The following is a 15896-nucleotide window of genomic DNA, read 5'->3' as shown; positions in this document are numbered from 1 at the left end:
AAAAACCTCACAGGTGTAATTCCACTACTAGAGTTCAAGCCCGGCACTATGCAATGCATTAATGCATAAAACTTCAGTGACATTTTTATTGCCAATGGTTGGGAAGGAAGGGATCAGCATACAGCCATACTAAGATCCTGGGATTCTAATGGTTATGTGAAGATAAGCTCAAATACATCACAAGGGGGGCATGTGACTGCCAGACTCAAAAGCCACAACTAAAAAATAAATGTCAACCTGGTCCCTGGATTTCAAATCCCTATACTGGGCCACTTTTAATGTGTGATGTTCTGTTGGGTTGTTGTTGTTTTCTGTATATTATGTTGGAAGCCACCGAGAGTGGCTGGGGCAATGCAGTCAGATAGGCAGGGTACAATAAATAATAATAATAACTATATTATTATTATTCCATCAAGTTAAGCTGAGAAAAAATGATTTTGAACATTCAAGACCCTTTCTTATGCTACTAGGCCAGGGGTTGTCAACCTGGTTCCTACCGCCCACTAGTGGGCGTTTCAGGATTCTAGGTGGGCAGTAGGGGGTTCTACAGCACAAGCTGAATCCTCCTTCCATTGAGTACTGGTGGGGGAGTAAGGAAATTTTACCATCCAGAAAGATGCATTAGTGGGCAGTAGGTATAAAAAGGTTGACTACCCCTGTACTAGGCTACAATGGATTTCTTTGAACAACATGAAAGCCAAACTGTGGCTTACAGGGAACATGCAAACATGCAGGCTCCTAGAGGCATTCACAGCCACTTTGCTCTCCCCTGGTTAATTTTTATTTCTGTGCTGCACTGGGCTAAGCCAAACTTTGGTCATAGCTTGTGCTTAGCAAGGAGAGAGCCTGGGTTTGGACAACTTACTAAGGTAAATATTGGCTTTGCTCAGCACGACAAAGGAGTAAACAGGACCCTTCCAGGAGCACACACATTTACACAGTCTAGGTATGCTACATTTTGGCTTAACTTGTTTTGTGAACTACGGTAGGCCAATAGTTCTTTCCAGTTACAAACTATTTATGAATACAGCAAGTATTTATTTTGAAATATTTCCATATCATACTTGCATTAAAAAGTGTCGAAGTTGGTTTACAAAACATGCTTGCTACAGTTAGAGGTGTGCCAGTTACATTGGAACGTGTGGCGTAGTCTTTAAATGATACTTTACTATCAACTTTACTATCAAACTGATATATTTGAATTTAGTCCCATTAGCTCCAATAGGTCGTAAATCAATTAAAGATGTAAGTAGAACTAGTAACCGAGTTGCATAAAATACAGCTTGACTGACTGCAAAATCTTGGGTAGTATAAATTAGTAGCACAAATTAAGCCTTTGGGAAAATGCATCCATTTAAGGTTACATGGATAATGCCTTTTGCAACTTTAACGTTACGGTGTACCTTTCCCCGATTAATGTAAGCTTATTAGATAAATTGATTATTAGATTTACTCATATCTTGGCAAAGTCAAACCCCTTTCCACAGCACAGTTTAGATGTCTATAACAGGATAATGATGGCCAATGTCACTGAAAGTATTGGACAGTAAAAGAGCTTCACTGTGTAAAATTATTTTCAATGAAAACAACTGAAAATCATCAAAGGGACAATAATGTGCAGCATTATTAAGGCATTGACTGTGATATTAGAGAACAGAATTACAATTTGCAAACAGTGACAGTTAAAAGGTTACACAATTGGATGAGCATATTTTCCTCTCATGAGAGTCACAGTCACTCACACAGAGGTAGGACAGTGAGGCTTCTGGAAAGTTGATTAATATTTCATTTTATTATGGCTTACATAAGAAAAACACAGGTTAACTATTGAAATCCAGGCTGCATACCATGCTGGAAAAAAGTACTCAGCCATATTTTTAGGCAAAACTCAGTGGATTAGAACGGAGTTAGATTCAGTGATGCCAACCTAACAGTGCAATGAAACCTGCTTTTTCAATGGGGCTTTCGGTGTCTCTTCTTCCTGCTCTAGTTCCCATGAGCCCCCAAATTCTGCTTTGCTGAGGGTCAACCCTCTGGAGCAGATTTTGCGGGCGCATGAGGCTGCAGAGGGAGGAGAGGTTGAAGAAGCACCACGATCAGATGCTTGCTTCAGCTATGCTGTGTATCACCCAATGAACTTAAGAAAGATAAGCTATTTATGATTCAGATATGGAGCAATGTCCAAGCTACACTTTAAAGTGAGTATTGTGCCCTTTTAATTCACATGACACACAAACTATGCATAAATATGGTTGCATATGGCTTGGCATGAACAAAATGGCATGAGTACCTCAGAAATGAACCAGCTGTATCTAAATGCTCTAACCGCATGCCTGAAGTAAGCATTTAATTCTCCTTGTTAATGATGACTCTGTTTATAGCCAAAAAGAGAAGTGTAAGGCTGGAATCCTAGCCCTGCTTACCTGGGAATAAGCCCATTTGAATTCAATAGGGACCTACTTTTGAGTAGACATGGTTAGGATTGTGCTGTGATTCTTAAAAAGTACTGTGAGGCGAAAAATAAATAAAACTGATGTTCTGCCAAGTTAAAAACTGGAAAGAAATGTGAGCATTCTAAAGTGGCAATTAAAATAAAGAATGATGAGGCATACAAATAGAACACTTCAAAGGGCCTTAATGGATGCAGAAAAAGCAAACCAGAACAAAACTTGTAAGATTTGTGGAAGAGAGATTAGTGAGAGGCCTGAAGGATCTAAGTCATGAAATTTAAATTCACATGATGCTAGTAGGAGAACCATTTGTTATACAAGTGTTACTGATGCGTAGGTTTGGCAGGAAACACTTTGTTCCATGTTACAAACCACCCAATGATATTTGGATGAAAGTTGGTATACAAATTTCATCATCATCATCACCATCACCACCACCATCATCATCATCATCTTTGGCACAACATATAAGGGATTAGCCTTGTATAAGAATCTGTCACTGCAGTATTCTTGCCCCCCAGCATATAAACATAAACATATGCTGAATTCATTCAGTGCCAGCAATAATCTCCTTTGCAATTTATATAACCTGTTTAGGGGCAACAGGAATGTATCAGAATTGGTCCCAGAACAGATATGAAGCCATTGCTTGAGCCTTTACTTTTATTTTTGAGATATACAATGCATTGCTATACATATCTCCTCAGAAGTAAATCCCATTGAGTTCAATGGGGCTTACTTTCTGGTAAGTAGGTACAGGATTTCAGGATTATGCACCTCGTACATTAGCTCATGTGTACTGGTTAAGAAACTAAGCGATAAATCAGAAATTTCAAAACCTGTCTCTCTTAAGTAAGCTGATGCTTCTTGGTCCAGGGCCCCTGTCTGCAACATGGAACAATTATGCTGACCTCCTAATAACTAAAGGGTTATTCTAAGGACCACAAAGATAAAGTAACTGAAGTTCTTAAACATTCTCATGCAGTATACAAATGCTAAGTAATAGTAGTAGTAGTAATAGTAATAATAATAATAATAATAATAATAATAATAATAATAATAGTAATAATAAACACAACCATAAATCTATTTGAACAGCTGTTGGATAATTTTAAAAAGAAAATATATTGATCTTTCTCGCTTTCATGTGATTAAATTAGTTTTAAAAGCCAAATTCAACACTTAAAGTGACAAAAACAGTAATACTTACATTGTAGATAAAGAAACAAGTGTATTGAAAGCTCCAGGTGTGATAGTAGTGATGCGATTGTCATACAGAGAAAGTAATCTTACTGAGCTCAATCCTGTGAATGTATCATTGTTCACACAACTGATTATGTTGCTTCTGAGCATCCTGAAATGATTTAAACCTAGAATTAGAATTCCTTTATTGAAAGAGGGCAGGTGAAGGAGACACCATATGCGTAGGCGAGGCAATCAAAAGACATAATGTGCTAGATAAATATTAGTAGCTCAGTAGTAAAGCAATGCTTTGCCTGGCATCTCGAAACAGAGCTAGACAGACTGTCTTAAACTCTAGAAAGCTGCTGCCAGTCAATATAGACAGTACTGAGCTAGATGGACCAATGTTCTGACTCGGTGTTAGGCATTTTCCTATGTTTCAAGTGAGGTAGGGAAGGAAAGTTGTGACAGTTATTTTCTAGGGAGCTGCAAGTTGTTATGGGGATTAAGGAAAGAAATGGGAGTGATCCCCTGGTGTTTGGTTTTTATGAGCTTTTCTAATAAAGTTCAGAATTTTTGTTATATTTTCAAAGGGGAGCTGCCCACCACTATTAGTGAAGAGTGCTTCTGTACACACATGGCCAAATTATATATTGGGTGTTATAAAGACAAAAGTCAACTGTAGCCCCTGTTAAAGCCCAGTGTCAAAGATGCAAAAGAAGGCCTTGTCTCTGAGGCACTGGGACTGGGAAGCTGGAGAGCATACATTAAGGCCTTAAAGGAGCCAAAGTCTGCCCACTCAGAAATATAGCTTCAGTTCAAACAAATAATCTTTATTAATACAATTTAAAAATAGTTCTCAGACTTCTGTTATAGGGCAGCCTATAAATAGTTAACATAAGTGAATAAAAAAAATGGCAATGCCTGTAGGCCCAGTGTGCTCATCAAGTGAAATACAGTGAAATATCTGAAACTACAGAGGAGTTTTATGTTGCCAGGTAGTGGTTCACCTCTGTGCGATTTAGATTTACAGACAAATTCTGAACTTGTTTCTGATGTAGAGGAATGAGATGTTTCATTGCAATGGTACACAGGACATACAACAATAGTATAAACATTCTGCCTCTAATGTAGTTTTGTTTAAAAAATACTTATCTAAAAAAATAGTTCAGAACAGTGCTGTTTATCATTATCCATTAGGGGGCTATGATGCTTCTGCAACAGGGGGGAAATGCAGCTCAAAGTAGAAAAGGATTTCTGAGCAGTTTCAGTGCTGGGAAAATGTGGTATATGCACCAACCCTTACTTTGTGATAGGTCTTCAAAACAAGATAACTTCCCTTTGACACTAGGAAACGGTATGCTTGCTCTAGAACATTAGAAATGTCTTGTTCTTATAGGGCAAGGAATTATTAAGACAAGTAGCACAGGTTTGTTAGACAGCTACAGTGGAACCTTGGTTCTCAAACGGCTTAGCTGATGAACAAATCAGCTCCTGAACGCCAAAAACCCAGAAGTAAGTGTTCCAGTTTTCAAACTTTTTTGGAAGCCGAACATGTGATGTGGCTGTCGGCTATTGTTTCCGGGGCACCTGCACCAATCGGAAGCCACGCCTTGGTTTGCAAACATTTCAGAAGTCGAACGGACTTCCGGAACGGATTACATTCGAGAATCCAGGTACTACTGTATTCAGTACTGTCAGAGAGACTTAAATTACCCACCCAAAGATTACAGTGAAACTACTAACAGATTAGATTAGGGATTTAGCACGGATCTATGCATATGCAAAGTATTAAATATTAAGTCTTGTTCCCAAAAAGGCTGCTGTCAAAACCAGGAGCACTGATTTACTACATCAGTGATTCACAGTACAGTGGTACCTCGGGTTAAGTACTTAATTCGTTCCGGAGGTCCGTTCTTAACCTGAAACTGTTCTTAACCTCAAGCACCACTTTAGCTAATGGGGCCTCCTGCTGCCAGCACGCCGCCGGAGCACGATTTCTGTTCTTATCCTGAAGCAAAGTTTTTAACCTGAAGCACTATTTCTGGGTTAGCGGAGTCTGTAACCTGAAGCGCATGTAACCTGAAGCGTATGTAACCCGAGGTAACACTGTATAAGTGATCAATCAGCCAACAGATAACAGTTGTTTCTTTCCTATGTCCCCTTTCCCCACCAAAATAAAAAACATTTTATACTTACAGCGTCTTGAGCCCTGTGAGACCTCTAAACATTCGCCCATGCACAGATTCCAGCTGATTCCCTGTCAACATCAGTTCCTGAACCCCTGCTGCCCCATCAAAAGTGCCTTCACGAATCTCTTTGATCTTGTTGTTACTCAGGTTTCTGAAAGTGGAAACAAATTAGATAGGCAATATTATTTAAGAAGGCTACATGCTTTCTGTAATACAAATACAGACATGCTTGTATGGGACAGTGAAAGGAGCAAACAATCGGTATAACATATATTAAAAGGATAGAAGTCGAGGTATTTCCTGCTGTCAAAGCTGCCCTCATTTTCAACTTTTATCACACCTCCCATTATTTCAAAGATATGCATGACATGAAATCAAGGGACTAGCATACAGTTCCTTGATATGTTTACCAGCATATCTGCCTTTAATTACAGGGCATCACCAATGTAAAGCTGTAATTGGTGACATTGTGCTGGCATAGCAGCAAGGTTGCTTCCATTCTAAGAATCTGTTTTTCTTTGCAGGTTATAACCCTTTATGTTCAATATATATACTATCACACAGGAACACCTGAAGTTTGACTGCGGGTAGAAAATCCAGGAAATCCTGCAATATTAAACCCCAAATTCATCAACTATTTCCATTAATTAAGCTTAGAATTTTTATTTTTATTTTACATAGCAGCTGCAAGTTTTTCCAGTTGACAGGTTCCCAGTCATTTCACCCTGAACCAAGTCAGCATGCATTTCCTGATTAGTAAATCCTGGTATAGAAAATATAATGCCAACAAGGTTAAGGGAGAACCTTGTAGTGTTTTCTGATAGACTAGCTGCAAGCAAGTAATAAAAATTTTACATTGCCACACTAAGAAACAAAAACCAGAAAATTCTCAAACCTAAGTGTTGTACACAAAATGGTAAAATGCGGAACAGGCCTGGTTCACTGAATTACAGTCCTAAAAGATGTGAGGTGAGGTAGAGAAGGAAATATGGAAATAGGAACAAACAAAAATGGAGGAGCGGGGCTTATGTGACAAATAGGTGAGAGAGGAAATGTATTTAAGCCGCTGCTTAAAGATGGACATACATCAGCCAGTCATAAAACTCAGTTTTACTTATAAGAGACAACAATTGCAAATAATTCATTGCGAACATGACAGCAGCACAGATCAGGCTTGTATGGGATGAGAAGACTATAATTTGTAATAGTTATTATTGGGTGAAAGTAATTTTGAAGGCTGGGGTTAGGCTTTGTATGAGTAACTGGTAGCCTGGTTTCTGTCTACTGAACAGCAGAGACAGCCTGGCTGCACAGCTTGTGACCCATCACCCCTCTTGCAGTCTGAGTCAATAAGTGAAGGAAGCAGCGGCAACAATAAAGCACAAAAATAACCACAACAATATGAGCTGCTCCCTCCCCCCATGTCTCTTTAAGCAGCTTCATGCCTTTTTACTTCTATCCATACTATAGAGATTAGAGTTTATGTTTAATGTCAGAGACAGCTTAGAAACAATATTATGACAGATGCATTTCATCTGGTACTGAGCTGTTGTCTGATGAAAAATTTAGTTAAGCATCTCTTTTAAATCTTCAGATAATGCAAGGGCTCTTTTTGCTGCTATCATGTATTCTTGTCTAACGATCAGTGCCACTTAGAGCCACTATTCTCATTACATTTAACAGACACAGGCACATGCTTGTGAAATTTATTTATATGGGCAAATATACAGTAAAAAAACCCCAAGTACATAGGTTAATTGTATCTCTGAGGAGGCTGCAAAATAGTGAGCCTCAAATTGGCAGGGTACCTGTACCTTGTTCAGATACCGATTTGTGTATAGTAATGATCATGTCACACTTGCCCATGCTTTTACAAGCAGTATGAATAATGAGAACATGCCCATACCTGTAAAATCTCACAGGAGGAACAACCTTGACTTTATGCATGCTTTCAGGTTCAGTGACTCAAGTTGGCTAATTAAGATACCTGTTTTTTATTTCTAGATAGTATTTTTCCAACCCAATCTATCCTTTTAAATATTCATTTTTGTTTTATTCTAATGAAAAAACACACACATAATGGCCTGGATCCAAAAAACTTTGAGAGAAAAGTGTACAGTACATATGTCAGTGGTATGCTATGGACTCCTCCACAAGCAACAGCAGTACAGCCTTGCAATGGCCTGGTTAACATGTAACACTAAACCATAATTTAGCTCTGCATGGATGTGCCAAAACAACCCCAAATGAGGTGTCAGGATGCATGCATTGCCCCTCCATCCTTCTTCTACTATGCAAAGGTCGCAAGGTTTTTAGCTGGGGCAATTAGAATAAGACCCACTATTTGACTATTGATTCAAAACCTAAAATGTATTTTATGTAATTGACTTTTTATTTCTGTTCTTTGTATATCATATTGTTGTTTCATTGCTATGGCCAATGGCTGATGCAAATAAAGATTTATTCATTCATTCTTCTACTGTGCAGCCAAGAGGAAGGAGCTTAATTTTACTTTTACTGCTTAACATTAATTTCAAGCTAAAAATGTGGGTTTTAAAAAAATTTGGTCACTTTTCTAAGGCAACTTCAGACTATGGTTTATGAAACTGCCTCATTAAATTACCCAGTATTATGAATCAGGATTCCTTGTTTGAACATAACACTAAGCTGTGATGTATAGCATAAGTGAAATTAAACTTTTCAAAAGTCCTCCACCTGGCATAGTAGGAGGCTCATGCACATAGCGCTAAATCATTATTTAGTGTTACATGCAAAAGCAGTAAATGTGACAGTGGTTGTGTACAGGAGACTAGGTGAGTAAGGAAGATACAGGTTGCAACACAGAATTCTACTGAGTCGTGTTTAGGAAAAAATGTGTAAAATACTTGACTATGCTACCACTCAGTGGATTTGTAACTGGCTGACTGACCGAACCCAAAGGGTGCTCATCAATGGTTCCTCTTCATCCTGGAGAAGAGTGACTAGTGGGGTGCCACAGGGTTCTGTCTTGGGCCCGGTCTTATTCAACATCTTTATCAACGACTTGGATGATGGACTCAAGGGCATCCTGATCAAATTTGCAGATGACACCAAACTGGGAGGGGTGGCTAACACCCCAGAGGACAGGATCACACTTCAAAACGACCTTGACAGATTAGAGAACTGGGCCAAAACAAACAAGATGAATTTTAACAGGGAGAAATGTAAAGTATTGCACTTGGGCAAAAAAAAATGAGAGGCACAAATACAAGATGGGTGACACCTGGCTTGAGAGCAGTACATGGGAAAAGGATCTAGGAGTCTTGGTTGACCACAAACTTGACATGAGCCAACAGTGTGACGCGGCAGCTAAAAAAGCCAATGCAATTCTGGGCTGCATCAATAGGAGTATAGCATCTAGATCAAGGGAAGTAATAGTGCCACTGTATTCTGCTCTGGTCAGACCTCACCTGGAGTACTGTGTCCAGTTCTGGGCACCACAGTTCAAGAAGGACACTGACAAACTGGAACGTGTCCAGAGGAGGGCAACCAAAATGGTCAAAGGCCTGGAAACAATGCCTTATGAGGAACAGCTAAGGGAGCTGGGCATGTTTAGCCTGGAGAAGAGGAGGTTAAGGGGTGATATGATAGCCATGTTCAAATATATAAAAGGATGTCACATAGAGGAGGGAGAAAGGTTGTTTTCTGCTGCTCCAGAGAAGCGGACACGGAGCAATGGATCCAAACTACAAGAAAGAAGATTCCACCTAAACATTAGGAAGAACTTCCTGACAGTAAGAGCTGTTCGACAGTGGAATTTGCTGCCAAGGAATGTGGTAGAGTCTCCTTCTTTGGAGGTCTTTAAGCAGAGGCTTGACAACCATATGTCAGGAGTGCTCTGATGGTGTTTCCTGCTTGGCAGGGGGTTGGACTCGATGGCCCTTGTGGTCTCTTCCAACTCTATGATTCTACTGTGCAAGTACTTTCACAAATAGAGCTTCTCTAGATTAGGGGTGTTTTAAAATGGAAAGCTCTTCCACAAGATGGGAAGCCACACTGCTATGTGGGGAAGAGACTTTCTACAAGAAAGAACTGGAACTGGAATGCCAAAAGCTGCTAAATATTGGATTCAGCATTTAGTGGATGGCTTCCACATGAAACAAATGAAAGTTTCTTGTAGCTGCCAAAGGCTGAGATGATATACCCTTACTTGATGCAAGACATGTTCAGGTGATTAACATTATGGATCAGGTTTGAAATGCCTAATCCAAACTACAATAAATAGCTTCACACAGATGCACGTATTTCATGGCAGGAAACATAATAATGTGCAAAATGTATTTTGTGAATTGACACTAAACTCCCAAGTTCTGCCAACATTTTACGTAACAGTGACACGGGAGAGATTCCCCCACCCCCCAGCTCATGAAATATTTTCCACAAGCAAGCACTCAGCATGCTAGTATTATATTCAGATATTCTTTTCCTCCTAAGCACTTGCAGTTCACATTCATTAGAGGCAAACATCTAATGGCTTTTCAGTATTCATGATGAGCTATCATGTAAATTTGTACCAAGGGACTTCTTAAAAGCAGGCACAGTTGACCCTGAAATCAATTGTGTCAATGAATCCTTTGGGTCCACTTAAGCACATGACTTATTGACAGAACAGACAAAGGCTCCAAGTGAATGCTGCCCCATATATACTGTTATTGCATACCAATAATGCATTTTAAGTTGTCTTATTATCTAGGTATTGCTTTGCCTCCTTTGATACTGTGGACACAGAGAAAATGGGGAAAGCTGGAGAGATTTAATGTTTACAGATATTACCATATTAAAGCTTTAAGGTATAACAGAGATTACTTCTGGCACAGTATAAGTGCCAAAAAATGGATACAGAGGTATCTAGAATACTGTCATATCATTTTCAGCATAAAAGTTGATATCTTCAGACTGGTGTAGATAAATCAATTTAAGTGAACTGAAACTTGAAAAATTTCCTTAACAGTAGTGCCTTATTTCCAGGTGCTCTCCCACAATCTTTTCTTGCCCCTACCACACTAAGGGCTGTGGCTCAGAGGCAGAGCATCTGCTTTGCACTCAGAAGGTCCCAGCAGAATCTCCAGATACAGTTGGGAGAGAAGCTTGCTTGAAGCTCTGGAGAACTTCAGCTAGTCATTACAGACAACACTGCACTAGATGGAGCCAATGGTCTGACTCAGTATAAGGTAGCTTCCTATGTTCCTATCTTAGGACGCTTGCAGAAGCCATTGCAAGGATTCAGCTAGCACAACAAGGATTCACCTGCCTCCCCAATACCTCCCCCAAATCTGCCCTGGAGGGTTCGGGAAGCCCCCAGAACAACACATGGGTTGAAGGAGAGGAGAAATTCTTCTGTCTGACAAGCAGAAGTGCTGGTGCTAATGGAATGACCATAATACCTTAACACAGAAGTCCATCATCTGTTCTGGGCCTACCACTACTGTCACTTTGGCATGCAAGTAATAGTCCTTCTGTAATACTATACGTACAATTAACAAGGATAATTCTAGAATGAGAATAGGTGATTGGGTCCTGGCTGCCTATTCCAATCTGTTAACTGACAGTGGTCAAATGAATGGCATAGCATGAAAGTGCAGGCTCCCGCAGAGATTACTGCCATTTTTGCTCCTCCTCTGCTCCTCCTGCTGCTGCGATGCATATAATGGCTATATAATAATTTTAAAAAGTAACTCTTAGCAAAAGCTACTGTTGTGAATTATTCACTAACTCCCATGTGGAGAAGACAATTGTTCTTACCCATTTTATGGGTGGGGCATTTCTCTGTTTGCTTTTGAAATAATCTGTGAGCATCATGGTGAAAGAGAAGAGAAGTAAGTAAATAAGTTGTGTGACTAATAAACCATTTAATTTGGTTAATTTAATTTGGTTGGAAAGGTGGGTACACGGAGAAAGAGGAGTTTGATACACTAGAGGCATTTTGGATAAACATGAAATTATTTATTATAAATCTTTGTTGAAGTGCTTTTGGGCTTCACACTATTTCACAAAATTGAATTAGTTTCAGAATTCCAATGAGCAGGAGCTGGCAAGAGCAACCCTGATTCACGATTTTTAGGAAATAGTCATGTGCACAAGGAAATGGTTTCTAATTTAAGTCTTTAACACTGCAATATGGAGCACAATATATCCTATTTCTCATGGGGCAAAAAAGCATACAGGTAAGGGAGAGCTTAAAAATGTAATTAAAAAAACTTGAGAGCTTTCTGCTTGGAGGCATCTATGGTGTATCTTAATGAGACTGTTTTATGATGAACTGCAAGGCACTATTACCTCTTGCTACCAGAATACAGGCATCTGAACTGCACCTGTACTCTTCAATTCTTATCCTCTGCCAAGAGTAGGACACAGATAATTTATTGCTTCATAAAACATAAAATGCTAAATAGGAACATGGCTATTCCACACCATATTTATTGAAAAGCAATGCGGCTCTGTCCAACTGTCCCTACTCCTTAAAAATCAAATTGCAAAAAAAGGACAGTTGCAGTTCCAGATTAATAAAATCTCACATGAAATTAAGTGAAAAAAAGAAAATCAAAGTATATGTATATTTTTAAACTAACTACAACATTCAAAAGTTTGTCAGTTTATCCTGACATATTTTCTACATTAGGTTTCTGGGCTCTAAATTAGAGTGATTTTATGGCAGTTTTACAAAGCTATATAAATTCTTCCATTATTTTTGTGAACCAAGATCTACGAAGCTCAATTCGACACATACTAGCTGGACTAGAACTGAGAAAAGCGATCCAAGCCACTCTTGGAACTTGGAACCTTTGCATAGCCTGGAATGAATAGTGAGCACCAGATGTTTCACTATTTGTGGACATGGGAAAAGGGAAAAAGAGACATCAATACATAAATATAACCTCTATGGTTTCCTTTAACTTTGACCCTGGGCATCAGGTACAGGCAATTTAGTATTAGCACATTATTAATTCATTTCAGATGCAAGCTCAACAGCAAGGTCAGACAAGAACCAACTTGCTATACCACGGAATTTAACATAACTTTTAAAACATATACCAAGTTTGATTTCAGTAATACCTTTCTCAAGGATACAAATATTCTGCACAACCCATGATGCAAAATAATGACTGCACCACAAATCAAAACTTTCCTTCACAGGGGTAATTGGAATATATGCTTTACTCTTGGTAGTACAAGTATGCTTTTTGCCATGAGAAAATTTGAGTGGGAAACTAACAGCAGCTGCCCAATTGGTGTGCTATCCACAAAATGAACATATGCCATATTTTAGGCCGTTCTGCACCTAAGACAAATTATGTACAGGCCAAGTCGAAAGCTTCCTTGTTAAAACTATATGCCATCATTTTAAGGCAGTTTTGGGATGACATTGAGACAGAAAGACCAGATAGAAATGATTTTAATAAATGAAAGAACAATGCTTTTTATTATGATTATGTAGTTCAACAGTTTGCTTCCATCTGGTTCAGCAGCAAAATACCTGTTGAAGCAGCAAGCCTTCTTTATGTAGCATCACTTTGAGCAGCCAGGTCCTCCTTTGTATGCTTACCAAAGCACACTGGGCTCAACAGGGCTTTGTAAAGGTAAAGGATCCCTGACAGTTAAGTCCAGTCACAGACGACTCTGGGGTTGCGGTGCTCATCTCGCTTTACAGGCTGAGGGAGCCGACGTTTGTCCGCGGATAGTTTTTCCAGGTCATGTGGCCAGCATGACTAAGCCGCTTCTTGCAAAACCAGAGCAGCGCACGGAAACGCCGTTTACCTTCCCATCGGGGCGGTACCTATTGATCTACTTGCACTTTGACGTGCTTTCGAACTGCTAGGTTGGCAGGAGCTGGGACCGAGCAACGGGAGCTCACCCCGTCACAGGGATTCGAACTGCTGACCTTCCAATCGGCAAGCCCAAAGCTTGGCGGTTTACACCACAGTGCTACCTGCATCCCGTATGCTTACCAAAGCACACTGGGCTCAACTGGGCTTACTCCCTAGTAAATGTGCTAAGGCTTCCTGCCTAAATCATTGTATGTATTAACACATTGGTATTAAAAATAAAAAAGTGATTAACTTACATCTTCCTTAGGCTTGGGAGTTTCTTGAATATTCCAGTAGCTTCCAGTACAGAAATGTCATTATCATGTAAACGCCTTATGAAAAACAACAATAAAAGCATATAAAACACATTAGGCCTCAGATGAACCTACATGTTATGTAAATTTGTCACATGTATATTAACTGCAAAGAGCTATCGTCAGTGTGGGGTAGTGGTTAAGATGCTCAACTAGTGCCGGGGAGGTCCAGATGCAAAATCCCACATAGCTCATAGGATAACCTTAACTCTATCCTCTCTCTCAGTATATGTTACTTTACAGGGTTATTGTGAGAATAAAATGGTGTAGAAGGGACATATAAACTGCCTTGACCTTCTTGGAGGAAAGGCAGAATATAAATGCTACCGTAAACTGCATTTTCACAGCCTTTGAAAATTATGGTGTGTAGTAGGGTAAAGGTAAAGGGACCCCTGACCATTAGGTCCAGTCACGAACGACTCTGGGATTGTGGCACTCATCTCGCTTTATTGGCCGAGGGAGCTGACGTACAGCTTCCGAGTCATGTGGCCAGCATGACTAAGCCGCTTCTGGCGAACCAGAGCAGCACACGGAAACGCCGCTTACCTTCCCGCCGGAGCGGTACCTATTTATCTACTTGCACTTTGACGTGCTTTTGAACTGCTAGGTTGGCAGGAGCAGGGATCGAGCAACAGGAGCTCACCCTGTCGCGGGGATTTGAACTGCCGACCTTCTGATCGGCAAGTCCTGGGCTCTGTGGTTTAACCCACAGTGCCATCCACATCCCATGGTGTGCATTAAGTTTGTATAAATAAATATAACAAAAATAAATAAAAATGCAAAAGCATGATAAAGTGTGTATTTGAGCACTTTAAACTTAATTTAACTTACGTTTAACTTAATTTAAACATAAACTGCCGTATTTGATACACATTAAATGTTCTAATGCAGGCATAGGCAAACTCGGCCCTCCAGATGTTCTGGGACTACAATTCCCATCATCCCTAGCTAACAGGACCAGTGGTCAGGGATGATGGGAGTTGTAGTCCCAAAACATCTGGAGGGCTGAGTTTGCCTATGCCTGTTCTAATATATAAAGCTGTATTTCCTCCAAGGTAGTACCACTAAATATCAGGCCACAATATGGCAATTGCATTACAAGATCCACACATTATAGTTTGATAACTCTGAAAATGTATAAGCTCGGCTAGCAAAGCAGGAAGGAACAACTGAAATATTTTCATAATTGAGCATTATATATTTTTTTGACAAAAGTGCCAGACTTACAGGTCTGTGGTATATTCTGGAAGGTGACTGGGAAGTCGAGTGAGCTTTTGATTAGAACAGTCTACAATTGTTCCCTCGCAGCGGCACTTTTCAGGACAGACAAGGTCCATGAAGCACTCCCCACTGAACTTACTCCTGTAGTCTTCTGAACCTGCAAAACAGAAGTATTTCCAGGTAAATAGCTAGTTATAAAATAACTGTCAGAAGTAAGAGTTGGAGAAGAGAGAATTTCCCTTTACTTAGGGAAGTCCATAAGAATCAGTCCAGACTATGCTCAAAATGTTTTGCATAATTCACTCCAATGTAGTTCCAGAAATCAGGGACCACCTTGTCTCTCAGAGGACTATTCCAGTGTCTTTTCACCATTTGGAAAGTATTTGTTGTGGTATTAATATCCATCATGCTATACCAAATAGCATGTTAGAACAAATACTGACAGAACTATAAGGCATTCAATCCACTTAGAAACAGCATATATGTTTAAAACCAACTAGTTTGCTTTGCAAGGATAAATATTTTAAGAGACAACACTGCAGTTGAAAGTAACGAGACTTGCAAACGTTTCTACTTTAACCATGATTGGTACTGTGTATATTTAGGAAGAATTGCCTACTTCAGCCTGATATTGTACTACAACTCAAACCCCCTTTGACTTGTTTTAATGAAATGCCTTTTTATTTAGTCTCA

General features: G+C 39.6%; 1 protein-coding gene across 2 annotated transcripts in view; it reads right to left on the bottom strand.

Annotated features, from left to right (window-relative positions):
• Positions 1–15896, bottom strand: part of SLIT3 (slit guidance ligand 3) — a 395171-nt gene that overhangs the window by 85387 nt on the left and 293888 nt on the right. For both annotated transcript variants that reach the window (XM_083596748.1, XM_083596749.1), the window contains exons 15-18: positions 15210–15360; positions 13926–14000; positions 5832–5975; positions 3661–3804 (exon numbers count right to left, since the gene is read on the bottom strand). In XM_083596748.1, coding sequence (XP_083452874.1) covers positions 3661–3804; positions 5832–5975; positions 13926–14000; positions 15210–15360 — 514 coding nt within the window. The remainder of the gene's footprint in view (positions 1–3660; positions 3805–5831; positions 5976–13925; positions 14001–15209; positions 15361–15896) is intronic.

The sequence above is a fragment of the Podarcis filfolensis genome, assembly GCF_964270895.1.
Source record: "Podarcis filfolensis genome assembly, chromosome: 2".
In the NCBI taxonomy this organism is placed as follows: domain Eukaryota; kingdom Metazoa; phylum Chordata; class Lepidosauria; order Squamata; family Lacertidae; genus Podarcis; species Podarcis filfolensis.
Note: the sequence above shows the minus strand (reverse complement) of the source record. Positions and strands in the feature narration are given on the sequence as shown.